This window comes from Myodes glareolus, chromosome 9 (assembly GCF_982192425.1).
Source record: "Myodes glareolus chromosome 9, mMyoGla1.1, whole genome shotgun sequence".
NCBI classification, from domain to species: domain Eukaryota; kingdom Metazoa; phylum Chordata; class Mammalia; order Rodentia; family Cricetidae; genus Myodes; species Myodes glareolus.
Window position 1 is genome coordinate 77,847,087 of NC_142034.1, and position 27,606 is coordinate 77,874,692.

The following is a 27,606-nucleotide window of genomic DNA, read 5'->3' on the forward strand; positions in this document are numbered from 1 at the left end:
ATCTTTCTAGAAAAGCTACAAATCCAAGCTCTCCCAGCAAAAGTCCAGTTTTGATGTTTCATGGTTTGAGAGTTGCCTCAAATTTCAGACAAAAACATTAAGAAATTAAAACATCACTATATACCAAAGAAACCCTGTCTTGAAAAACCAAAAAAAAAAAAAAAAGATTAGAAAAAAAATCGCAGTTGTTTAAACACAATTATTTTTAGAGCATAAAGGGAAGCCCCATTTGGCAAACCCAGAATGCGACTTCCTACTACGTGACCTCCCCCCAAACCCCCATCAGAAACAGACTCATTTCTTAGAACTTTGTAGAACAGCAGTGGAATGTGGACTGAGATTCACCCCTATTCTCCTATGGACTGGGTGTCTCTAACCGGAGTCGGGGTTTACTCAAACCAAAATAAAAATTAATACCCTCTTGCAAATCTGCTCTTCTCTACAACCAAATTGGCAATGAATATACCAATAGAACAGCCTTTGTTAACTCCAGCAAAACCCAATATTTTGTTGATGGTGATAAACTGATGCACTATGAGAAATTCATTATGAAATAAATTTAAATATAGATATGACTGGAGACAATTAGAAATTTAGAACTCTGAATGAAGACAGTGCTAGTCCCAACTCTGTCACACCTGGAGTAGGACGTCTCTCAGGCAGAGCCTGTGTCCTGCTCCCCTTCCCCCTTCATTTCTGCATTGCCTCCTTCCAGCTCCTGATTCAGAGCCCAGTGGTGAGAATAGGAGCACTGGGCATCAAGTCAGACTGCAGGGGAAACAGCACTGATGACCTCAGTCCCTTGGTCCACTGTCTTCTTCCCTGATGTCTGCCTGGTCCTTTCTCACCAAGGTAACCTCTCCTGCTATGAAACGCCCATCCTTATCCTATGATGTGTCATATTCACAGAGCTATGAGAAAGCACAATCAACTCTAATGGTGACTTTAGACTCCCTTTAATTGATGACTTAAATTAAAACCTGCATGTTCCCCTGATTTTACCCCTTAGCGAGGGGAGGTGAAGGGACATTTCAAATTACAAGAAAATAGATGAAACATGATCATGAAATACTTCTAAATTCAGGATGTCCCTCCCACCCCCCCTTTTTTTTTGAACTTTCAATCTTATTCCTCTCTTAATGGCTTTAATAAGACAAGAATCTATTTCCTGTACTACCGGTGACTATGTTGGTTAAAGGAAACACAAAAATATAAAATGCTCATGTTTGAGAGAACGTTCTGCAATAAGTGAGAGACTGGAGCAGTGTTGATACAAGAATTAGGATGATGTGAACTGTGAGTTTGAGTATAAACAGCGGAGGGTCACCCTCTCCACCACTGCTGGATGAATCGACACAGAACATAGCCCTGCAGCTGGAAAGGCTGTTTGCATTGTCGAATCCAGTTGCTGTCTTTGCAGTCTCAGGCAGAGGGCTCCTCAGAGGGTTTCTGGGACTCATTCTGTTGGGTAGGAGTGTCTTCAATATTATAGACAATGTCTTCAGCTTGGGACCGGGTAACTGCTGTATTTTGCAAAGTTCCGATCTTATTAGCATGGAATGCTACCAGGCTGCAGAGAGAGATGTTGAAGAAAGAATAAGAGGTTACCTTTCAGATTTAAACAGAATTTTCATTTATGGTACATGCTTAGGACTCCAGAAGACCCATTACAAAAACTGTAGCAGTAACCAGTACCATTCAGGACCCTCCTATCCTATTAGGTCATAGAAAATTTTGTTTAATAAGCATTCAACTAACTAAAATACATTTTTTTAAAAAATCGGCTCATATTGGAATCCTTCAAGATACTAATGTAATAAAACACAAAGTGGGAGATCTAGACAGAGAGATACCTTGGCATCAAAATGGAGATGCCTAATCAGGATGTGCATTTTGGATCTGGGCTAGGAACTAGATGACTTGTGTGTTTACTTTGCACTGTGATGCTTTAGAAAGACCAAGGAGAGCCTGGTGACCTGAGTGAGATCCCTGGAGCCCACAGAAAAGGCAGAAGGAAAGATCAGCTCCAGGGTGTTGTCCTCTGACCTTCACAGGTGCCACACATCGCCCCCCTCCACACACATACACATCGTGCTCATAGTGATACAAAGTTTCCTTTGTTTAAAAAGAAAAGATCTTGAAACCTGCATAGCATCTAACCCTCTAATAATAAGCATGGAGTAGAAGACAGGTCAAGTCACAAAGCAGCCTTAACTGCTGGTCTGGGGCACAATTTCAAGACTGCTGTATGCCACACATGCGCAGACACAGCGTGCACACAAGAAGCAGGAACTGCACTGGAAGGAATTTGGGGAGAGCACAGCAGGTCTTTGCAGTTTGCCCATCCTGACAGCTGTGGGAGGGGCTGCAGTTGGGGAGCTCATTCTGTTACTCAGGGTGGGCACAGGGAACTGACATTTGAGCTTCTAGAACTCATGGAGGAGCAAACCAGAGAAGAAAACAGACTAACTCGAGGGTGATGTTTTGGCAGTGGGGTTTTGTCATTTGTAACCATTTCTACCACTGAAATGTAGAACCCAAATGAGCGTCTCCAGTCGGCCACAGAGGAACGAACACCTGTGCTGAGAATTATGAAGGACAAGAGAGCGCAATCTCCACTCTGCCTGGACAGTCACACATGCAGGGAAACAGTGTAGGGTCAGGACACTCGTGAGTCAGTGTGATGGAACTGAGAGGAAAAGTCACAAGAGAATTGTCCAGAATGTGGTTAGTTTGTATAATGGTTAGTTTGGTTTACTGGCTTTCTTTCTTGCTTTTTATTTATTTATAATTCATTCATTCATTTGGTTTAGTCAGGGCCTCACCATGTTTCCCTGGCTATCCTGTAACTCCCTCCCGACTGGCCTGAGCTCATAGACGCCACCTGCCTCTGCCTGCTGAGTTGGAATTAAAGGTGTGAACCACCACACCTGGCGTTATTACTTGTTCTAGTAATTGTTTTAGAACACCCTGTCTAAAAATAAGTCTGGGCGAGTCTTAAACTTATAGTCCTTCTGTGTTAACTTACTGAGTGTTGAAATAACGAGTGTGTGCCCCCTCCCCTGACTTCTCCCATCTTCTCCATGTGTTGTGTTTTCTTTTAAATTAAAAGTGGTTAAAAGTAACTTTGGGGACTGAAGAGTTGATCAGCAGTTAAGGATGCTCGTTGTACAAACAGGAGAACCAGAGTTCAGATGCTGCCCCAGGTAACAGGAAGAACATCTCCTGCACTCCTGTAACCCAGCATTGAGGGAAACGGAGACAGGAGGATCACTGGAATTTTCTGGCTGTCAGCAAAGCAAACTGTGAACTGCCTGCCCAAGGGAGCCTGCCTCAAAGGAGACACAGTGAGGGATAAAGGAGGACACTCACTGCCCTGCTATGATCTCCATGGATGTGTTCTTGCACACACTCATGCCTGTTTTCCCCATGTCACGGTTCCTGCCCCCACCTCTATCTACCTTTAACTTTCTCTCACATGCAAAAGTAAAAATTTAAATTAAACCTTTTAAAAAAGATGCCATATCAATGCAGGAACAAAAATTATGAGCAAAAATAATGCTACGTTCTTTCAGTTCTAAGGAATGGTTCCTTTCCATCTACAGAATCCATTAGTTTGCTTTATATTATTTAATTTACCAGTTAGCTCTCTAGACATGGGCTCCTGAGGTTGAGGTCAGTGTAGTGCTACCTCAGGTGCTCATTTATATTTACGATTCTGTTTTTTAATCTGTAGGAAGACACTAAAATATTTCCTACCTTACAGAAGGGAAAGTGTGACTTACAATTAATAAGCGCTAACTGTATCAGGCACTTATAATGGGCTGACACTGGTCAAGACCCAGTTCATGGCTTGGTGCTTGTGCTTAACAAAGACCCAGGTGAGTCTATGGATGGCAGCCTGAAGGACATGGATTTTGACTCCAATACATAGCCCTGTGTCCGGTCAATCTTTAGCCAATTGAAGAAAATTAGATGGCTGTGGTCTAGGACAGATAACGCCGGAGAGAATAAACGAGCCCATTAAGTACAGTAAGCAAGTCAAGAACAGTGAAGCCCGGCAAGGCAGCCACCAGTGTAGTGAGTGGAGGGGACTGATGTGGAGACACTGGTCATACACAGTTCTGTTGCACTCCCGGCAGACTCAGAAATAATCTTCAACTAAATCTTCCGCTCCCTCGGGGCGTCCTCGAACAACATATCTCCTAACCCTATCACCCCCAGCACCCTTCCCTAAAAGCACCTAAATGACCTTTCTACTACCTTATATTATATATTTCATCGGATTTTTACAGACTAGGTGCTCAATGAAAGAAAACACTGAAGGAAACAAGAGTGGGCCAAAGCAACTCCTTCCGTACCAGCTCCAGGAAGCAAGGCTTACAATTCAGTGTCCACCTATAAGAGATTAGGATCAAGGAGCCTTCTGTTCCTATCCTACCATAAATACATAAACACAGAATGCAGAAAGTATCTCTAAGAAATGAGGGTAACAAGTAAGGGGCTCATTAAAATTCATTTGGGGATCCAATGTACAGAATGAGGGTCAACCATTGTGGAACACACCTGTAATCCCAGAGTGAAAGACTCAGAGGCAGGAGGATTGTGAGTTCCAATCTCATAGCTACACAGCAGGTTCCAGGCCAGTCTGGACTACATAGTGAACCCTGTCTCATACCAACCAACCCATCAATGAATCAATTACTAAAGAATGTTTTAGTAAGAAAAGAAAGCATAGAGAGGAATTCCCAAGATTCTTAGATCAAAAAGATTGAGCAGTCAATGCCAACTTACCTTAGAGACCCCGACTTCTTTTTCATAAGGATGCACCCTAAATTGGGGTGGGAGGTGGTAAGAAAATTAAAAGAAAGATTACACATGTATCAGAGACACTCATGATGCTGTCCCCTAATCAAGGATGTTGTCTCTGTTTATGACTGAACCACCCCCGGGTAACTTTGTGCAATTCCTTCCTGTCCCCCACAGGAAGGATCTTCTGTCCATTCACTGTCTGGTGTATTCATTCACGTGGCCTAATGCACTAGCGTGAGAAGGGGTAAACTCTTGTTCACTGACACAAAAAAAGAGACTCGATTGTTTTCTAATAATACCATAAGGGAAAAATAAGTGACTTTGGACTAAGGAAGGGAAGACACTTGTTGTATTTTACTTCATTTTTGTGTAATTCCCCCTTTCAGACATTGTCTGATCCGAAGCCCAGGCTAGCCACGGACTTGTAGAATGCTGGTATTATAGGTACATGCCACTAGAGCCACCAAAATAATCATTTTGTATAAACAGTTTTTAAAAAATTAGAGGGAACCATTTGAAATCTGACAGGCATATCCTTATTCCCCATTCCCTGTGAAACAGGTTGGTAACGGGCTCATGCATGGTGTTTTGTAAAGCCCGTGGCTGAAGTTCATACACAGGGAATGGACTGCATGGAGAGAAACACGGTACAGCTGTGCAGCTCGTGGAAAGACCATGGGGGCCTGGGGGCCACCTTCAGAGAGTCTGTCCCAGCATGTCAGGAGGCTTCCCGCTAACATCTCATTTGCTGCTTCTACTAAGTACATTCCAGAACATTCAACAGTAGCATCATGGGATATAAGCAAGATCCCCAGGATAGGAAAGGAAAGAAGGCATCTGAGGTCATATAGTCACTAAAACATTTCAAATATATGCAAAATCTCTTGTGTCATAGTATTTAATTTCTTCTAAGGAGAACATAATGGTACCCTTTTGATGGTAAGAGCTGAAAGACAAAGGACAGGGTTAGGAACAAGAGTGTAGCCAAGCACTGCAGCCTATTCCTGTGAGCCCAGTGCTGGGATGTTGGAGGCCAGAGGATCTGGAGCTGCGGGTCATCATCAGCTACCAGCTAAGGTCAGTACACGAGATCAAGTTTTACAGAATAGGAATCTTTGGAGTAGCAATGGTTCAAGATCACTGAGCAGATTTCTGGTACACTCAGCATGTACCAGAAATCACCCACACAGTTTTCTGGGTCCTAACACATCCCTAGGGGAGTAGATGGTTTAACATGAGTGTGTTGGATCTGGGGACACGAAAGCCATGTGAACTCAAAGCCCCTGTGGCACTTGCACTTGCTTAAAGACAGAGAGCCATGGCTCTCCTTCCTCGGGGGCAGCTGTGAAATGACTTACTGGTGATCACCGCAGCGCACACAAGCAGCAGCAACAGCAGGGCAGCGGTGGAGACGCCAATGTAGAAGCCCTTACTCATGTTCTTCTGCTGCTTCCATGAAGGGATCGATTCCTAAGGAAGCATTAAATAAAATATTAGTAGCAATAAATAAACGGCAGTAAACACAAGGGACACCAAGTGAGAGGAGCAGAAAGCACATGCTTGACCTTATCTTAGATGCTAGGTCCTAGAACTGCGTCTTTACTGGCCTGTGGCTAGTCCGGAATATGCAGGAAGACCCAAGGATCTGAGGTGGTAAAGGGCAGTGGAACTCCGAGACAATGTGAAATCAGTGTCTTTGGTGATGATGGAAACTATGGTGGTCTATGTTGCTCGAGGTGATTACCTGGGTAGATGCCTCAGTCAAAATTCTAACCTCATGTTTAATGTGAGTTCATACATCATGTGTGTGATTACGTCTGTTTAATGGTCTGTATAGTATTCTCTAAATGCATCATTTTAGGATACTAACAGAGTTAAAAAGAATAGCTCATGTCTAAGTTAACTTGCTCTCAGTGTGCTCAGCCCATGGTCTAGTCTTTCACCACTGACCCTACTTGTTCCGTAAAGACAACTCAAGATTACACATTTAATACCAAATGGTCAGCATGAAAACATGCACACACTATTAGACAGACTGGGCAGGTTGTATTAATGATTTTAGGAATAAATATATGTAATGAATATGAACACACGCAATATATAATAAACAGCATGTACAGTTCATAGGTATATATATATTAAAATTACATATGTAACATTTATTTATTACATATTATATAATTTTATATTTGATAAGCAGTAATATATAATATACACATCATATGTGTTTATATATGCATATATATAAACAAAGGATCAAAGATCATGAATTAGCAAGAAAGCAAGGAGGGGGTGTGTAGAAGGCTTTGGAGGGTGTTGAGAAAAAAGAAAACAATGCAATTGTCGTTAATAGCTTTCTAAAAACAGTGGGAAGACTCTGCCCCTGGAAGCAGCCTGATTACTACTGTATGGTCAGACAGAAATGCAGAATCTCGCCAGTGCCCCGGTACAGTGATCAGGGATCAGCACACACTGGAATAAGCAGGAGACAGCTGAGCAGTAGGTGAGGTCCCTTTAACAACTTGGCACTAATTTACTAGCACTAAACAGAGCCCATGGATGGTTTAACTGTAAGAAAAGGGAGATCGGAGACCAGGTCTTTGCTTGTGTGTGAGCCTCATCTATGGAGTCACAATCCCAGCTCCTCTGTTTAGTCAGGGAGACCATGGACAAGTTAGCCAAGCTCTGTCAGGCTGTCTCTATGTCCTCAAACGACATGCTCAGTCTCCGGAAAGGGATTCTCAGGTATTCTTGACAAACGCTGTGGGGAATACAAGGTTTGTTTGTTGTTCTGACAGGGTCTCCTGATCACAGGCTGTTTTGAATCTCACTAGTTGACAATGATCTTGAACCTCTGATCCTCCTCCCTAAACCTCCTGAGAGATTGGACTGCACATGTGTCTACCCTGCCCATGGAACATTTACGTCAGAACATGTTCCTGATTATGAATGGCAACAATGCTTATCCTTTCTCTGTAATCTTCACAGATTTTGTTCAATTTCTTTTCATGAAATAGAGTCCATGAACTTGATCTACTGGTTCAAGATTTAAACTACTATTGATAGGCCTGGGGGGTGCACACCCCAATCCCAGGACCTGAGAGGTGGAAGCAGGAGGGTCAGGGTTTCCAGATCCTTCCTGGGTACATAGTATGGGCAAGGCCAACCTGAACTCCATAGGATTTGGTCCCAAACAAGCAAACAAACACCCTGAAAACAAAGCTATGTGCTGCTGTGCATTGAAATTCATTGCACCTAGGGACAGCTTGACTTCCAAGTCCAGAGTCACTACGGCTTATTTTGAATTCAACTCTAAGTTATTCCTCCGTGCTGCTAAGCATGACCGTTTCTCAGGTAACTGAGGCAAGAACAACCTTGACACGCAGTGCTGTTTGGTTTTATACAGAGCCATATGTCTGCTCCCTTAGCAGCACGTACTTACTGGTGTCTGGTACTTAACTAGTACACACAGATTCTTTCCACAACTGCCAGACCACTGGGTACTAATGTCAATTGAGTCATTATATTTAAAGTGTCAAGATGGGCATGTGACACAAGTCTGTAATCCCAGTACTCAGTAGGCTGAGGCGGAAGATTGTGAGTTCTAGGCCAGCCTGAACTATGAAATGAGATGATGTCTTAAGGGAGCGAGACAGTTATGGTGGGATTTACTCCTATAATTTCAGTTCTTGAGGGACAGAGGTAGCAGGGTCAGGAGTTCAGGGTCATCCTCAGCTATGCAGTAAGTTCAAGGACAGCTGGATTGATTATGTGAGACCCTTCTCAAAAAACAAACAAAAGAGACTAACTTTCGGCCTTTACATGTTATGTTCTGACTGTCAATAGGTATAAACGCCTTAGGCCATTTGGCCCTATAGAGATATCTCCCCTTTGTCCTGAAGTGTCTTGTTGCTCGGTGGTTTTTGGCAGTTCAAACCTGGGGCCTGGCACATACTAACAAGGGCTTTGCTACTTCCAGCATCAAAATAATCCTCACAAACCCCTATCTGGCTTTTTTTTTTTAAAAAAAAACCTCAACCACCATTTCTCCTGCGCCAATTACATACACTAAAAAAAACCTTGTGTCTTACTGGAGCCAAAAGAGAAAAATCCTATTGAAAAAAAATCAGCCATTTGTAGAGCTAGAACTCTGGCAAGAATCTTGGAGGCAGCCAGGCAGGCAGTGGTGGCGCAAACCTTTAATCCCAGGCAGAGGAGGTCGACCTCTGTGAGTTCAAGGCCACCCTGGTCTACAAGAGGTAGTTCCAGGGCAGACTCCAAAGCTACTAGCAAAACCAATATATATCCTGGATGCAGTGTGCCTTAGATTTTTCTCTCAAGCTTAGTATACAGAAACTCTAGGAAAAAATCATGCAAAATTAAGACTAAGACATATTACCTTCTGTGGAGGTTTGTGTGTGGAAAACAATATCACCAGTGGGCTCTAGAGAAAGGTTGGTGGTTAGAAAAACAGTATCAGGGCACCAAAAATGAACACCTTAAATTCAAACCTCCTTTGTAAGCATCGGATTCTTTCTCTCTAATTTCTTTATCTTTATACATTTATGAGTTCATGTTTCTACAGTTTTTGAGATACCATCTCACTATTTAGCCCAAGCAGCCTAATAATCTATGTTGCCCTCAAACGTCTGATGTCTTGTTTTAAATTTCTTAGTCCCAAGAATAAGAAAGCTACCAGTATACCTAACTCTTGTCTTCTCTTCATTTTTTTAAAATGCAACCATCTGTGAAATAATTTTACAGACAAAATCTTTAAATACAAATTGTTTCCCAGAAGATATACAAGTGAACATGGCTAATAAATTAGGGAGAAATATGCTTACAGTGTAATTATTCCGAGAGTCGTCTGAGGACGTCACAGTGTTATTCCAATCTGCTAAACAATAGGGAAAATTAATTATAATTATGAGAATTTAGATCTATTTTTACTACATCTACAAATAATACTCACAAGACCAATGTGTCTTATACTACATGAGGGCTGGGTTTTAATATGGCAGGAGATTCAATGAACAGCAAATTTTGAACATTTAAATATTTGAAGTATATCCCAAAATGTCTGTTTTGTAACGAGGAATCTATTCCTCGCATTGTTTCTATGTGTCTATGACTGAAACACAGAATCCCCTTGCTGCTGCTATCAGACATGAACAAGGGTGTGATGTCATGACAAGGAGACCCTTCACTGTATTTAACAGATGATTACATATTTCTAATTTTAGCAAGTGACAGACACCTCTGCTGTCAGTGTACATACAGTGCCCACACAATGAGTGGAAACACTACTGGTCTATGGGAGTCCCCAACAACTGCCAAAGCTGACATTGCCCAGCACAAATAAAGTTGAATGACTTAGCGCCCTCCTCATTCTCACTTCACTCTGTTTACATTTCACTCTCTGTGAGAGCCTTACAATGACTAGGTGTAGGTAGCATCTACAGTCGGGGCTCTGTTTGTGAGCTAGACCCTTAAGTAAGACCTTCCAGGAACAAGAGAGAGTGATTCAGGAAGGTGAAGCTGAATCAGAGAAAACTTGAACTCAATACTGACCATATTCATTAGCAAAGTGACCTCGTAATCAAGGTGCTGCAATAAACACTTAGGAATGCACGCATGGTCACTCAGCACTTTTGGAAACATGGGTGATGTTCTTGTTGTTATGCAAGGACCAGGGAACAGAAGCGTGAAAACTGTGGAGTTCACTTTAGAAATATTGTACCACTTGTGTAATGAGGGCCATTCAACAACTTCTCCAAAGAAGCGTGCCTGGAATAGGGGACAAATGGAAAGGCGTGTGTCTCCAAAGGGAACTAGAGAGTTTTTCCTCAATCTAGCAGTGACATAAATCACCATGAACTAATGAAACAGAACGGTGCATAAGATTCCTGGCAGGCACAGCGATCAAAACAGGTGGTGGCCCCGTGACACCCAAGTCCCTTGAAGTATGAACTACATGGCCTCACTCAAAAGTTCAAGCATGTTAAATCATTTTCTAAAGCCTTTGACTTTGATGTGTGTGTGTGTGTGCGCGTGCGCGCGCACACGTTCATCCCTGCTAAGGATTCATATTGCGCTTTCCATTTTACTTGAATAAACTGAGAAATCCCAAAAGCAAAACTTTGCAAGGCATCCGTTGTCCTTTAAAAGGGTGGTGCACGATGCCTGTCCAGTGAGGATGCAGAAACAGCACAAACCCTCCAAACATTTCAGCTCATGGCTCGGGACGAACCAGCTTCCAACTAAAGCGAACAGGGACAGAGTCTGAGCCACTCTCTGTCTTTATGACTTCCATCATGAACCATCAGTTCCTGTCACTATGAAAGAGGGACAGATCACAGCTATACAGGACACAACTGTCGGAGATTTAAACCCACTGCATCATGGAGCATGGAGCATGCTGCCTGATGATCAGGAAATGCTAAATGTCAGCTTCCCTGAACTATGGCCTCAGTTGGATGGCCCAGTTTCAGGATGGATGTAAAGGGTCAAGAGTCTCCCTACCCTGACACCAATTCTCAGTCGATCCTTAGATTTTCAGCACAAAGTCGCATCTAGGTGATCCAGATTCCCACTGTCCTCATCAGCTCTTCACAATCAATGATCCACCTCAGTCTGGCTACTAGTGAATCCTGGAGAACAGAGATGGTGTCCTCCATCTTACTCAGCAGAGGGTGAGTGTAACTTAAGACTAGAAAATTAGAGACTTTGTGAAGCTGTTGTTGGGACACAGCAAAGAACTCTTCACCTCTATTATACTTCTGTCTTGACTCAGTGTCTGTGTCCTACAGATGCTTATAAGAAGGACTCTGTGTCCCGAACCACATTGGGTTTTACCTGGTGTGTGAGTGTGCATGTGCGCTGGTGTTGTAGGAGTAGAGGTGGAGACTCTGGGTGATGCTGGTACATGTGTGGGTCCTGTTGACAGAGTCGTGGGTCTCCCTGTAGTTGTGGGTCTTCGTGTAGTTATGAGTCTTGTTATAGTTGTGGATCTTCTTGTTGTGGGTCTTGTTGGTGGATTTGCAGGAATTTCTGGATTTGAAAATCAAAATAAAACAAGGATTAGTCTAGCAAGAAAACACAACAACATGCAGCACCAGTAAGAGGCTGTCCCCAGAAAGGCTGTTCTACTGAACTGTTCTTTGTCATTGACCAACCAGAAGGGTGCAGAGCAGTGAAGACAGCTCACCAATAGGAGGCAGCTGCACCAACAACATGGACATGAGAACAGAGCCCATTCCTAAAGACACACTTTCTAAATGGCAACTGTCAGATCCTCAGATCTCTCAGCATTTCTGTGACATTGAGAGGGTTTTGAGGACTGGGACTTCACTCAGTGATGACTGACTTCACCCACAGTTTCCAGGCCCAGCGTGTTCCCTTCAGTCAGTCCTGAGAGGACACAGCGTACAGCCCTGCATCTTAGCGCACACATCCCACACGAATCCCAACACAAATGTGATTTGCACATTTGGATAGAGCGTGGACATTGTCTTCTATGATTTCTTACAACCTAAGAGAAGCAAGGTGAATACTCCTTATCAAAAAAAAAATGCTTGGTACCTGTAGTTAAAGTATTTAAATCTTCCTTAACAATTCAGAATAATTGCATATAGATATTATAGATAAGTCTCAAGTATAAACATGGATTGATATAGCATTCATATGACTCCACTTTACATGTATAGTTTAAAGAAAAGTTTACAAAATGCTACACATCATAGTTTCATGGCGTTGAATTTTCCACAAGTATTATCAAGTCTGTGTTCTAGATTATAAATCGCTGTAGACTTGGGATGTTTGGATTAGGCAGGTTCAACCTACAATTCACCAATCAACAGCATCCAAAGGGCTGTAAGGATTCAAGCAGCTACTGATGGTCTCAGAGTGCCGAGGTCTAAGACAGGAACTAAGGCAAAATAGAGCTGGAATTGTCAGCCAGGCACTCAATCTTGAGTGTGTTAGCAAACACATGTTCCCGGTAAATAATCTCCCTCAATCTTAACTGTGATAACTACAAAATAAACCCTCGACAATGAGAAATAATTGCTTTGAAAACTCTTCTTTATGTGGGATACAGAGTAATTCCTTAATCCAGTGTGTGTTTACTTTGAAATGAAGAAAAACCTGTAGTGTGTAGGGAGGTGGATGTGGAGCTTCCCCCTTAAATTTAATACGTGTATTCATTCATTTTATTGTGCATTTGTGAGATGTCACAAATGTGGACATCACGGGATAACTCTGCAGAGTCTGTTCTCTACTTCCACCATGTGGGCCCAGGGATTGAACTCGGGTCACCAAATTTAGCACTAGTCACCTTTCCCCACTGAGCCAGCTCACAGACCCTCAGTCCACTTTTATATAGAGGGTCAGACGTAAGTGTTTTTGTCTCAGAAACATAAAAACAGGTGTTCAGGAGCAAGTCTTCCGGTCAATCATTTTGAAAGTCATTGCTGACAACATAGCAAGGAATGGGTGTGGCTTACTTCCATAAAATTATTCACACTAGTGAGTGGGTCTGTTTACAACCTGATCTGGTTCTAGGCTATCCTGTGGGCAGAGGCTTGAGCACAATAAAAACCCTCCCTGGAGAGTAGAAATCTCTGAGGTGGAGAGGCAAGCATGGGAACAATTTATTAGAAGATCACTGTGAGACCAACCAGGAAATAATCAACAGTTCAGGGGCTTTGCTTGTCTTGCTGTGGTACGGTTTTCTCCCAGGAAGATAGGAAAGTTTAAAGGAACTGATGAGGGTCCTAGAAGAACTGAAGAGGAAGCTCCAGATGTTTAAATCAGGAGAAAATGTAAAGACTTGGTTGATAAAGAAAGAAGCAGAGCTGCTGGCTCACTTATAGACTCACTGAGTGGTCAAAGAGTGGCTTTGTAAGCACTGACCTGTTAACAAATTTCTAAGTTTAATAAAACCTTCAATTAATGAACCGAATTTAGTAACCTTATGCTATGGTGGGATGTCTATTCCCCTTCTGGTGCTGGGGATATAATCCCAGGGTTTTAGGCAGCAATGTGTGCTAGACAAGTGCCTTCCCAAGCTACAACCAAGGCCTGTATTTTTTTTATTGTTTTGAGTTCTAGGGACAGAACTTTAGGAATGCTAAACAAATTTCTACACATCTTCTAAGGCAGTTTTTTAAAAAGAGAGATTTGTGTTGGTGTGTGTGTGTGTGTGTGTGTGTGAATGTGGGTTTATTCTCATATGAATGGGTGCCCTCGGAGGCCAAAATTATTCAACTTCAGCCATATAAGTTATATTATTTCACAACTGGGATAGGCACTCAGAACTTTGTCTCTCACCCCAAAATGTCTGTATACATCCCTCTTTGCACACCCTGTGACCAGCTTCTTCTGGACTCCCCAAGTTGCATCCCAGCCATACTTTTCAAGGCAGCTCCTTGCCCCATAAGGATGGACTGCACCCTAACGAGATATGGTGGCACATTTCTGTAATCTCAGCCCTGAGGAGACTAAGGTACATGAAAGAACTTCCAGGTCAGCCTGATTTTGCAAAGCAAGGCACAGTCTCAATATCAATCAATCAATAAGCAGAGAGACAGAATAATGGAGAGAGGCACTTGACTTGCAAGCTTGGACAGCTGGACTTACATCCCTAGAACTCACATAAGGGTATAAAAGCAGTACAAACCCCACAAGTTTGCCCTCTGACAAATCCATCATGGCATGCAAACCCACCACACACACACACACACACACACCCCATTTATACATACAATAATAAATGCAGTTTTAAAAATTCAATTAAGCATAAAAATAAATGAATGGATGAATGAAAAACAAAGTCTATAAGTTGGGAGACTGCAGAGCAATGCTCTTAATTTAAGAATACAGAGACAGGCTAGTATTGATTTCTATTATCTGTGTGAGCCCTTGGTAAAAGGAGATTAGAAACTTCACCAGAAGCCAGAAAGTCCTCGTAAGCCTACTCTTTAGTCAATGTAAGAAATCAGGCTATGGACATGAAGAAGGAAAATGTAAAAGGGTACACACCTTCTATTTGAGAACAAGGGAGTCTAAAGCAGAGACAGAGGCAGGGGGAATTTCTGTTAGCTCAAGGGCAGCCTGGTCTACAGTACAAGTTTCAGGACAGCCAAGGTTACACAGAGAAACCCTGTCTGGAAAAACAAAACAAAACAAAACAAACAAAAAATAAACAGGAAGGGAGGGGGAGAAGGAGAGAGAGAAAGAGAGAGAGAGAGAGAGAGAGAGAGAGAGAGAGAGAGAAATAAGTCCAGATTTAGAGCATTCATGAACTTCTCAGTGTTCGAACATGGGCTTGTACCCTTAGACCAGATCCCAGAGTCTGGATAGGCCAAGCCTATTATAACATGATTGTAACACATCAGACTTTTCCTTTGCTCTGGGGACCAGGGGGAATATTGAGAATATGTTGCAGGCTGCTATCTAAAGAGGATCATCTCTCTGCCCTACCATTCCAGTCACGGCAGTTCTCTCTCTCTCTCTCTCTCTCTCTCTCTCTCTCTCTCTCTCTCTCTCTCTCCCTCTCCCCCCACCTCTCTCTCTCTCACACACACACACATTCTTAATGAAGCTCCTCTCCAGGTTGTAAAGAGAAGGCCCTCCTTTCCTGGAAGCCTCTTCATAACCCCATCAAGGGATGGGCCTCACAGATTGTATGGTTTCTGTCTAATGCTCTCCCTCCCAGCTGGAGGGCTGATCTCGGCCTTGAGGCCTCCCCATTCTAACAAAGCTCATTGGACAGAATTGTGTGTCTGCGTCCTTTAAGGACTAACCGCTGTTCCTCATGCTATTACATTGCCAAGTGATCGTGAACAGATATTGGAGGGACTATTCTCCTATCAGGACATTTCCATTGTTCAAGCAACAAATTGTCTGATATGATATGAGACCTATTTCAAAGGCCCCAGGCAAGGCAGACAGGGAGTAGAAGTCTCCACCTATGGACAAATATATTATAACAACCTCTGGTTTCATTCTTAGAGGGAAAAAGAACATATTAGCAAACAGAGAACTCAGATCACTTGCAAAGAAATAAACAAAGGAAACACAGAACGCTTACCTGGTTTAACGTCCAACGAATAGGTTACAGAGCGGAAAGATCCAGGGATTTTTGTTAAACAGCAATATAGACCACTATCACTCTGAACAGCGTTCTCTATTGTCAAGGACACGTTTCCTTCAGAAATGCGCCCCTTCAGCTGGTACCCGGCTGCTCCTCTGATAGGTCACTTGATATGCATTGGCCCGGACAAGTGTTCTATAATTGTTAAAATACCGACATTCCCCGAGGTCCCAACTCATGTAACTGATTCCAGTGTATATTGAGTAAGTACACGGCAGTGTGACAGGGTGTCCCACCACGCCCTTCACGATTACGTAAGGATCCACAGCACCTGTGATGGGAAAAGGGGAGAAGAAGTGGAATATTAATACCCAGCATTTTCCTGGATTTTGTTTTTATTTTTTATTTTTCAGAAAAAAATATGCGGGTGGGGACTCAAGTGAGGTTTCATTATGGGTATGAAACTGAGGTAAATGCTCATCCACTTAGCTCCCGCTCCAGCCCTTCTTTACTGTTGTGTGTGTATGTGTGTACACACATGCGCGTGCTTTCGTGTGTGCGTGTGCATGCTCATGCGTGTGTGTGTGTGTGAATGTGTGCTGTGTGTGAATGCGTGTGTCTGTGTGTCTCTGTGTGTGAGTGTGTCTCTGTATTTAAGTGTTGTGTCTGTGCCTTTGTTTGTATGTGTGTGTGCTATGTGTGTGAATGTGTGTCTGTGTGTGTCTCTGTGTGTGAGTGTGTCTCTGTATTTAAGTGTTGTGTCTGTGCCTTTATATGTATGTGTGTGTGTTCTGTGTGTGTGAATGTGTGTGTGTCTGTGTGTGAATGTGTGTCTGTATGTGTCTCTGTGTGTGGGTGTATCTTTATATCTAAGTGTGTGTGTGCCTAAATGTGTATGTGTGTATGCTTATGTGTGTGTGCGTGTGTGCGTGTGAATGCTGTGTGTATGTGTAAAAATGTGTGCTGTGTGTGTGAATGTATGTGCTGTATGAGGGGGAATGACAACTTAATTTTTGTTACTGCTATCATTTTGGTTTTCTGAGCCAAACTATTCACTCTGTAGCTTTGACGTAACCTGGAACTTGCTACATAAACTGGGCTGACTTCAACCTCCCAGAGCTCCACTGCCTCTACCTTCCCAATCTTCTGGTTTTATAGAATATAAAATGTACAGTTTTATAGCATGAATTTGAAGACTGTAAACATTTTCCTGTTAGCATGACTAGTCCTTGAAACACACACACTAAGCAGAGATTTCTCTCTCTCTCTCTCTCTCTCTCTCTCTCTCTCTCTCTCTCTCTCTCTCTTTTAGTTTTTCGTGACAAGGTTTCTCTGGAGCTCTGGAGCCTGTCCTGGAACTAGCTCTTATAGACCAGGCTAGCCTTGAACTCACAGAGATCCACCCACCACTGCCTCCCGAGTGCTGGGATTAAAGGTGTGCGCCACCACCACCCGAATAGAGATCTCTTCTTAAAAGTTGGTGAAATTCCAAAATTTGAACAAGACCCACTTGCAAAGACCACATAGTCAGAGAATACACAACCAATAACTTAATGATGCAATTTTAAAAACTGAAATGATTAATACAATTCTTTAGGGGATGATGGAATAGAATTCCCAATGCCAAAAGCTTCCATAGAGATCTTTCAAGTACTTCTGAGAGCTGAGGATATAGCTCAGGGATACAGTGCTTGCCTAGCCCATGCTAGCCCCTGTCTTGGATCCCCAGCACAGGAAACAAACAAACAAACAAAAGCACAGAACAATGAACTGTGATTTTCCCTAACTAATCACCCATATGCAGTTTGGTACATGACCTAGAAAGCACATTCCTTATTCTATAAAGTAAGTATGTTTCCGACTGGGGCATTCATTACTTCATTTTGCCAAATACCTTTTAAGATCACAAATAAAATACAGAGTATTTTAATTAAGTCATAGAAATATATTTTATTTCCACAGGATCAAAAGTTTGAGGGGATCCTCAGCAACCTACGGAGTCTGAGGCCAGCCTGGACGAACTTAGAGCCTTCCTCAAAGAAAATTATGTTATCCATTCTTTGTCCCTTTTCATAGAACATTCTGAATTAGAATGGTTTTAAGTTACATAGTTGAAAATGGTTTTAAAAAGCAAAAATGCACAAAGAAATGGAATGAAGGTTGACTTTGAGTCGTCATCCTGCGTGGAAAGCTCAATTTTTAATTTTTTATTAACCCTTGACTATAACAAGCATGCAGGTGCACTCCCTCTTACTTGTCTGAAACGTGCATGTACGTGTAATCATCCTTACTTGTCCATCATATACATGCATGTGCACTCACTCTTACTTTTCCATTACAAGCATGTATATGCACTCAACCTTACATGTCTGTAACATGAATGCATGTGCTCCCACTCTTTGCCTGACATATTCTTTTAGATCATGTTTATCTAGCCAAAAGTTTTGGAATTTGTACAAGTTAATAAATTTCTTTGGAGCGACAATTTATCCTGGTTCTGTGCTCATTACATAACCCATGATCAAAAAAGCCCAAGGACTGTCACCTCTTCTGGCACCTCTGGCTTCCCCAGCATCCCCAGCTCATCCACTCACTTACCTGGGAGAAGAAGTATGAGGCCTGAAATGAAGACTTGAGGCTGCATCATGGTGCTGACCTGGAGGACAATGAGGAGACGCTCTGGTTGCTGTGGCACTCAGCGCGCTGTACCCAGGCAGGGCTGCATTCTGACTGTGACTCACACAGGCCTCTCTGCCAGGGACCCCTGTCCTCCCCAACACCCTCTTCTTTCCTTGTCCTTCCTCACATACAGTCAGCAACCTCACTCCTGGTCATGACATAAATAAGGCAGCACACAGAGAAATCTGGAGGCAGAGACAAGAGTGTGTTCTCTTGGTAGAACTCTGAGCAGAGACCAGCCCTCTACTGGCAAAGGTGGACTTGCTCTCTGAAGAACACAGAGCTTTTGCTGCTCAGAGCCAGTGGTTAATTCCTGAATCTCAACCAAAAAACCCTAGCGAGATGGATTGAGAGAGAATATGAAGCACCTCTCATGCTTCCACACATGGTGTCTGAGATCATGTCTTTCTGGGGATGTCTAGAGACACCCAGAAAAGCACCAGGTACAGATCAAATCCTTCCATTCACAGAGCCCCTCCATGCCTAGATTGATTCCTAGGTAACCAGGTCAGTGAGGAAGAGACCTGGTCAGTCGTCCTCATCAACATAGACCATGAAACCCAATATAGACAATTCAATAGAACTGCCACATACGGGCTGCCATGTATGCTTCAGCATTGCCAGGGCATAGATTTCATTTTGTTTTTTCAAAATAGCACTAATGTTTGCTCAACTTTTGGAGAATCTGCTGTGAAGGAGACAATGGGCTATTTACTCACAGGCATTGAATGCTTGTGGAACCCCCTAAGGCAGCTACTTTTAAGCCCATTTATGGTGAGTGTTACATGTCTTTAGATTAATTCACATCTGAATTTCAAGGTTGGCTTCTTAATTGATAAACCATAAAAACACAAGAAAGCCTGCCAAGTACTTCATTAACTCCACTTCTAGTCAGAAGATTCCAGGACTTTCTTTCAGCGAAGACTTTGCCCTGTTGTCAGTCTTAAAGATGGTCATAGCACAGGGCAGTGGTGACACACACATTTAATCACAGCACTTGGGTGGCAAAGACAGGCAGATCTCTGTGAGTTCAAAACCAGCATGATTTACAGAGCAAGTTCCAGGACAGGCTCAACAGCTACAGAGAAAAATTGTGTCTCCGCCCCCCCCCCACAAAAAAAGAAAGAAAGAAAAAAAGAAAAAAGGAAAATAAAGGTGGTAATAGCTGTCGTGGAGCCTCCATGAGCTCTACATTTTGACAAACTAAAATAGTTGGTAGAATAAGGTGCCGACCATTCCGTCCCTTTAGATTTCTATTGAGGAAGAGTCGTGTCCTTGGGCATTCACTGCCTCACACAGTCTGCTACCCTTCTTGACACACTGTCACTGAGCCATCCCACAGGGTGTCCTATAGTCTACTTGCTCATAAAATGAAGGGAAAGACATGGATGGTTAATAGCTTTCCAGGCTGCCAAAGGAAACCTTCTCCACATTCTGAATTCAACTGAGTAGCGAGGTAGCTCTATAATGGAGTAAGTGCCTTGCTGGTGGCTGGAAATCCATTTTTTTCTGTCTTTCCATGCTTGAGAAGAAGACTTGAGTTCATCTCAACTACTCACATTTGAGTTACAGTTGCCTGTAGAATCCATACCTATGAAGGTCCTGCAGGGAGACTATGGAGGGGTAGAAAGGTGAAGACAAAGAGCCCTCAGAGTTTTAGTGAAAATTGATGACAATATTCCTGCCTCTACATCCAGAACGCTGAGATTACAGGTGTGTGCCACTCTGTCCGGCCATCAGTAGATCCTCACCAGATGAGGGTGGCATTGTGTCTGAGTTCTGGACAGTGTCGTAGCCTGACTTAGCTCTTGAGATGCGGCTACTACAAGTGACTCAAAAATTATTTTTTGAGACAGGGTCTTATATGTACACTTAGCTGTGTTTTCGGAACTCACTCTAAACTCATAGAGACCTTTTTTTTTTTTTGTCTTAGTCTTCCAAGTATTGGGACTGAAGTTATGTGCCACCACACTCAGATAGATTTAGTAATTTTTTTAAAAAAATTGTTTATGATATCTTAAAATACTATGTCTCTCTGTGGCTCTGTGCACTTGGGTGCAGGTGCTTGCGGAGTCCAGAGACATCAGATCCCCTAGAACTGGCATTACAGGTGGTTCTGAGCCACCTGATGTGGATGCTGGGAACTGAACACACATCCTCTACCGGAGCAGTACAGGCTTTTAACTGCTGAGCCATCTCTCCAGCCCCCAGCTGAATGGACTTCATTTTAGTTTTTCATCTCATTTGAAAGGGAAACTCAGAATAATAGTTCACAGGTTAAATGAAGGAGGGACTTGCAGGATGGGCCCTGGAGAGGGAAGGCACAACCACCCCACAGTAACTGGAAGTGAGGGGAAGTAGTAGGTCAGACAGACAGACAGACAGCTGAGAGGATGAAACAGTCTGGGGGAGGATTGCACCAATTCTCCTCAGCATAAATGCATACATTTACAAAAACCTTATGAAGGTTTTCTCTAGACATCTCCCTCAATATTTAAAGAATTTATTGAATTCCCAGTCATTAAAAACAAATGCTAAAAGTTGCTCACCAACCCACAGTGGAAACCCGCTTCCACTCTCCAACACTCCAACTAAAGCAAAACTTTCCTACTTCTGACCAAGCTCTCACACCTAGCACGGGACCTGCAGCTCCTGGGAGGCTCTCCCTTTCCTTCAAACAAATTGTTTCTTACAAATATTTTTACTTTGCGGACCACAAAATCAAGGAACAAGACTGCAGATATATCAATGCTCTCAGCTCAATTACAATCACCTCACTGGGCCCATTTCCATGTTATATACAATATCACACTTTACTTAGACTCGGGGCTAAATATATAGGGTTTAATCTAAAAGGACCAGACAGTTTTCTATAGGTTTCTTCTTATTTCTCATGTTAACTTTGCCTAAGATCATTTTAATAATTTATCTATGAAAGTCCATTATTCCATTCCACTTTCCAAGAGTCCTAATACTCTATTGGATGCTAAATTGCCCTGATATCTAGAGACTCACTCCCCAATGTCCTTATGTGCTGCACACAATCCCACACCATCCCATGTATCATTCCATATGGTACAGAAACTCCAAATCATGATTGTTTCTTCCAGCATGAGTCTGCAGGAGACTGTACTTACCAGTTACGTAGGAGAGACTCTGCAGCTGATGGAGTCTTCCAGATCTGCCCATGGATAAAGGCAGGTCTCTTTTGTAACTCCGTGGTTATCTCCTGGCCACACCTCTAAGTATTTTGTCTTAAAATTGAGTCACTCTAGTTCAACAACTTTTGCCAGATAACATCTATTCATTCTTTTCAGGAAACCTTAAGAAAATAATTAAAATAGCACCTAGAAAGCAGAGGCAGGTTTATCTTGTGAGTTCCAGTCCAGCCTGGTCTATATAGTAAGACCTTTTTTCTAAGACATAGTAAAACAAAAAACAAGAACCAAATTTCTGCTGGGTTGTTTCTAGAGACTCAGCAAAACTCTTCACCTGAGTGCAGACTCCAGGCCTGGAGATCATGCTGACCATTAATATGGTTTTTTAATAATAGGATTTTAAATACCTAGAACAAATTTCTCAACTTGCAGACGAATAAAGTGAAACACAGAAGCCTAGAATATAGATAGAGCCCGGAGAGGGTCCCGGTGCAGAGACAGAAGTGAAAGCTGACTCCTTATACTCACTGGTATGCCATTCAGCTACCATCATCCTAATACATGTTTGTTTACAGCCCATGTTAATAGTGGGTGAGTCTCAGTAAATGAAGGTAGACGAGAGTCTCTGCTTGCAGAAGTGAGGGAGACAGGATGCAACTTCCAAAGTTAAGCTTCGCCATGCCCTGACGCCACTTTCAGGTCTACTAACTGGTCTAAACAGGCTTCCAGAGTTCAGTAGTTGCGATCATTTTCTTTTCTGGCAACCATAAGTTGCTACACTGGTCAAAGCAAAATGTTTCCAGAAGGCATTGTCACTTAGCAAGTCTTCCTTGTCTCCCAAGACCAAAGAGAGAATTAAATAAACCATGCATTGACTTCTTAAAGATGCTGAGGACAATGTAACAGATATTCTTGGGGTTAAAGCTTCTCCTGCACCATCAGCATCTGCCCCTACTCCCATTTGTGGGAGGACAGAGAGTCCGGGAGATATCATAACATTGGGTTTTACCAAATGGAGGTAGGATAGTCATTTCAGTTTGGATGTACAGTGTTGTTGATTGGTTTCCTTTCTTGTTCTGAGACAGGATCTCATTATGTAATGCAGGGTAGCCTGAAACTCCTATGTAGCCAAGCATGACTATAAACTTGCCATCCTCTTGCCTCCCCTTGTGCTGGCATCACAGGTGTGTGCCATTGTGAGTGGGTTTCTGCTGTGCTGAGGTTACAACCCAGGACTCCATGCATGCTTGGCAAGTACACTAAAACTGGCCTCCATCCACAGCCAGGATGACCGTCTTACAATGAGCTCTACGCTCAAATCAAGATGTCCCACAGTCCCTGAGCACCAAGTGAACTGCCCATGCCCGGGGAGCTATATAAAATATGTGCTAAGTCTTGTCAATGTCCTACTCTGGGGCTGTGACTGTAAACAATGTGGACTCCGGTGATTAATATTGTATGTTTATAGAGGATGGCAACATTTTATTAGAATTCTGTGGCCTGAAAATATTTCCAAGAAGTACAATATTTTAAAAGGTACAAGACAACCTATTCCATAGGAACTCATTTTAGCAAAAACAAGAGACAATGACAATCTTTGTACATGCATTTGTGTAGAGGTGGAAATGTCATGAAAAAGTCACCAGACTCCCCATCGTGTCTCTCAGGTAGAGAGCAGCTGCAATGGGAGGACTGTAGTTTGTAGCTGTATGTGTTTTATCTTTTTATCATTTGAGTATCGTAAAAAACTCATTAATATATATTTAAGATTCTTTTGTTTGCTTTTAAATTTGTTTGGTATTTGTGTGTGTGTGAGTGTATATACATGTGAGTGTAAACCACATGCATTCCCTTGGAGACTAGAAGAGGGCAATGGATCCCCTGGAGCTAGAGTTGTAGGTCATTAGAGCCCCTCCACAGGGGTGCTGGAAATTCATCCAGGTCCAGTGGAAGAGCCGCAGGCACTCTGAACTGCTGACACATCTCTCCAGCCCCACACGAAACGTGTGACATAAAAATTAGACGAAGGGGCAGCAGGAGCTGCAGCCTGAGCCTTGAACTGAGTAAGGAGATGAAGCAGCTGAGCGACAGATTTATCACCCTGCTTCCTGACTATGCACACAATGGCACCACCATTGTGCCTCACGTTGCTGCTGCCATGGTCCCCACCATGATGGACAGCAGCCTCAAAGGGTGAGCAAAAATACAGCCTTCCTTCCTCGAAAGAGTTAACAGAAAATAAGGTTTTATAAAAAGGAAAATAAAGCAAGGCAACAAGTCTCCAATTATGTATTGTTACAAATGGAAGTACTTTCATTAGCATGATTTTCTCAGCCTAATTATAGCCTCTTTCTTCCTTTATTTCTTTCTTCTCTTAATAAGACAGATTGTACCAGAAGGATGCACCAAGCATATGAAAGGATAGTTGGCTACACACATACATATGCTCTATAGAACATCTTTCCCTCTACCAAATACCACATTACGTGACCATGGGCCATGGAATGGATATTAGATTCTGCCACACGTGCCAGTTCACGAGATCACCGATTCCCACTTAAGGACAACCCACTCCATTGGACCATCTGTATTCAGTAGAAGTCATTTGAATTTCATAAAATTACTTTAAGCAAATGTAATGCTAAAAGTTTGTATTTCCAGAACTGGAGACAAAGACATGGTGAAGAGCTCCTTCCCAGTGTCCTTCAGAATGCAGTGGCAGCAGCTCTGCTCCTGGCTCCCTGGGTCTTGCTGCTCCACTGCCTGGATATTGACCTATCCTGTTGCATTCTGAGTTCCTTGAAGAAAAACTCAAAAATCTATTTCCTTCTTTTAAAAAGTTTTTAAAAATACTTTATTTTTTTTTATGTATGGATATTTTGCCTACCTATGTGTGTCCGTGCACCACATGCATGCCTGGTGCCTGAGGAGGCCAGAAAAGAGTCAGTCAGATCCTGGGGACTGGAGTCACACGCAGTTTTCAGCCAGCATGTGGGCATCGGGACTCAACCCCAGGTCCTCTGGAAGGGCAGCCTGCACAACTAACCTCTGAGGTTTCTCTCTAGCCCCTCTTCATGGGATTGCTATCCAGCAGGCACGTACCCATCCTTCCAATCACAGCACAGAACTCATTTTGCACCAACTATGAGTCAATCATTAAGTAGGCTCCTGATGTATAGTGGGTATGATTAGCATTTACTCTCTGATAAGAGCTGGACTGGAATAAACTACCCAAGAAAAACTGACTAGGGACGAGAAGGATATTTTCTGGACAACACAGGTAATCGGGAATCTGAAAGCTACAAGGCAGCCCTGCAAACATCAGAGAGAAGCGTCCTAAGAAAGGGAACAGCCATGGCCTAGGAGCCAGGACCAGGAGAACTCAGACTCTCCTAGCAGCAGACAGGAAGCCAGGGTGGCTGAAGCAGAGAATCAGGAAGGAGAGGTGGCTAAGGTGGAGAGAGGCAGTCCCCAGGCAATGGCTGACAGGCTCCTCCACAACAGAGCAGGTGGGCCCTACTGAGACTATTAGAGAGCTGGGATTCCTGGGCTACAGGTGCGGACTCTGGACTATTAGGAGAGCAAGAGCGGAACAGAGGTCACAGTTAGGACATGGATTCCCAGAAGAGAGAGGGAGGAAGGTGAGAGGTGAATGAGCATAAAAACCCTGGGCTTCCCAGAAGCATCTTGGGAATAGATTGAGCTCCTGTGGTTTGCTTAATCTGGTTCTGTTTTAATCTCTGCCTGTCAGGCACCTGCCTCCTGCCTGCTTGATTGTGGGTGTGTCCACTCACACCCTTTTAACTGGATTCTTCAGACAAATTTAAAAGAATAGTATTCCTGGGGCCTAGGATTTAATTAGAGTAGAGTGTTTGGCTAGCCTGAACTGAGGCCTGAGTTCAACACCCAGCACGGTAATGTGCACAGGCAAGGCCAAAACACAGAAGTGCAGAAGTGCGAGGATTCACAAGTTCAAGGGTCAACATTGCCTACCTTGAGTGTTTGAGGTCAGCCTCAGCTGCATGAGATCCTGTCTCGAAAAAGAAAAAAATAATGATTCATTTGTTTGTTTTTATTAATTGCCTTGAAATAGAGAATGTATGTTTAGCTATTATCCTAGATTGCTTTCTATTGCTGTGATAAACGCCATGGCCAATAGAAATTTGGGCTGAATGTGTTTATTTGATTTCCTGGACACTCTCTCTTTGAGGGAAATCAGGACAAGAGCTCAGTTGGGGTGGAGGTAAAACATGGAGGGAAGCTGCTTACTGTCTGCTCAGCCTGCCTGTCTACACACAGGAGACCACTGCCCAGGCGGCACTGCCCACTGTGGCCTGGACCCTCCCCCATCAATCAGTAATCTTGGAAATGTGCACAGACACGCCACAGGTCAATCCTCAGTCCAGGTTTCCTCTTCCCAGGAGACTCTAGTTTTCTGTTGACGAAAACGAAGCAGCACAGCTGTAACTGACTGACGTCATCTGAAATATGTTACTGTCTTTTGGTCTTGTTACTCCAAGTAAGATCACATGCTTTGACCCATCAGCTTTACACTTAAACTCTCTACCGTCACAGCATGTAATGTCCACGTAGGTGTTTCTGTTTTGTTTGGTTGTTGTTGTTGTTGTTGTTATTGTTATTTTCATAATTCTTGCAGCCGTGTTTGAAATACTAAAAAAGCGATAAAGAAATAGCTGTCTATAGAAGATTGGCTTAACCACACACATGCATTTGTTACACCTAACAGTACAAACCCACTTAAATAAAGTGTGTTATCCAAGACAAAAAAAAAAGGAATTTACACTGAGCAATCATTTAGGAGAAGGTAGAGAAACAATGCCTGATGGGCTGTACTGTGAGTTGTTACAGGAATTAGCTCCTCCCCCCATGATTGTTGAGCATCTGAGATACTGGCAGTCAGGCTGTGCTGTGTAATAAATGTAAAAATGCACACTGAGTTCCTAAGACTTGCAATGAAAGAGTGTGAACTCTTCTTTGTGATTTTTCTATCTATTCTGTGTTGAAATCACAGGAGTTAGAGTGCACTGAGCTAAGGAAAGGGAATTCTTAACATCAATGTACCCTTTTCTATTTTAAAAATTTGTGTGTGTGTGTGTGTGTGTGTGTGTGTGTGTGTGTTGATTGCATGCCTGTGTGTGCCTGTGTGTATGGGAACATGTACATGCACACACAGTCCAGAAGAGGGAGTCTGGTGTCCTCTTCTACTACTCTGCCTATTCCTGTGACATGGTCTGATCTCCTCTGAATCTGATGCAGAAATCAATCACCGGACGAACAAACACGTAGGAGACAGTCTCATTGTACTTGGCTCCCTTTATGAAGAGCTGCATGAACAAGTTCAGTGCACGATAGCTGATCTGCACTGGCCGAGCTGTGCAGGTGATTGGCTATGTCAGAGTGGAGGTAAAGTAAACAAACATCTGAGTGTAAACACACAGGTGGAGCATTTGTGAGTCAAAGAGGTAGATCTTTACGAGTTCATGGCCAGCCAGGGCTACACAATGAAAACTGTATCCAAAAAAAAAAAAAAAGATGGTAATATTTCCAAGCCCACTCATGTTTTCTCAGCTTCATTGGGAATATCAGGTTCCCATGAGTCTTCTGTCTCTGATGCTCTCTGAGTGAGTGGGGAGGAGGAGAAGGGGAGAGAGAGAGAGAGAGAGAGAGAGAGAGAGAGAGAGAGAGAGAGAGAGAAGAGAGAAGAGAGAGACAATTGGCTTGTTTGGTGGATGCTGTGCTGGGCTCTACACTACAGGTCTCAGTACTGTACAGTAATGCTTTAAACTACTGAGTCTCACAAGCTCTATCTTTTGGTGGATTTTGTTTGTTTGTTTGTTTGTT

The 27,606-nt window shown here is 43.0% G+C and overlaps 1 protein-coding gene across 1 annotated transcript; it reads right to left on the minus strand.

Moving 5' to 3' along the window:
* Window positions 1-1,422: 1,422 nt before the first annotated feature.
* Window positions 1,423-18,554, minus strand: LOC148121004 (hepatitis A virus cellular receptor 1 homolog). Its single transcript, XM_087909588.1, is given in 8 exon segments — window positions 1,423-1,570; window positions 4,795-4,831; window positions 6,171-6,282; window positions 9,657-9,706; window positions 11,668-11,862; window positions 15,905-16,049; window positions 16,051-16,238; window positions 18,506-18,554. Coding segments are annotated over 8 exon segments (924 nt in total).
* Between the last annotated feature and the right edge of the window lie 9,052 nt (window positions 18,555-27,606).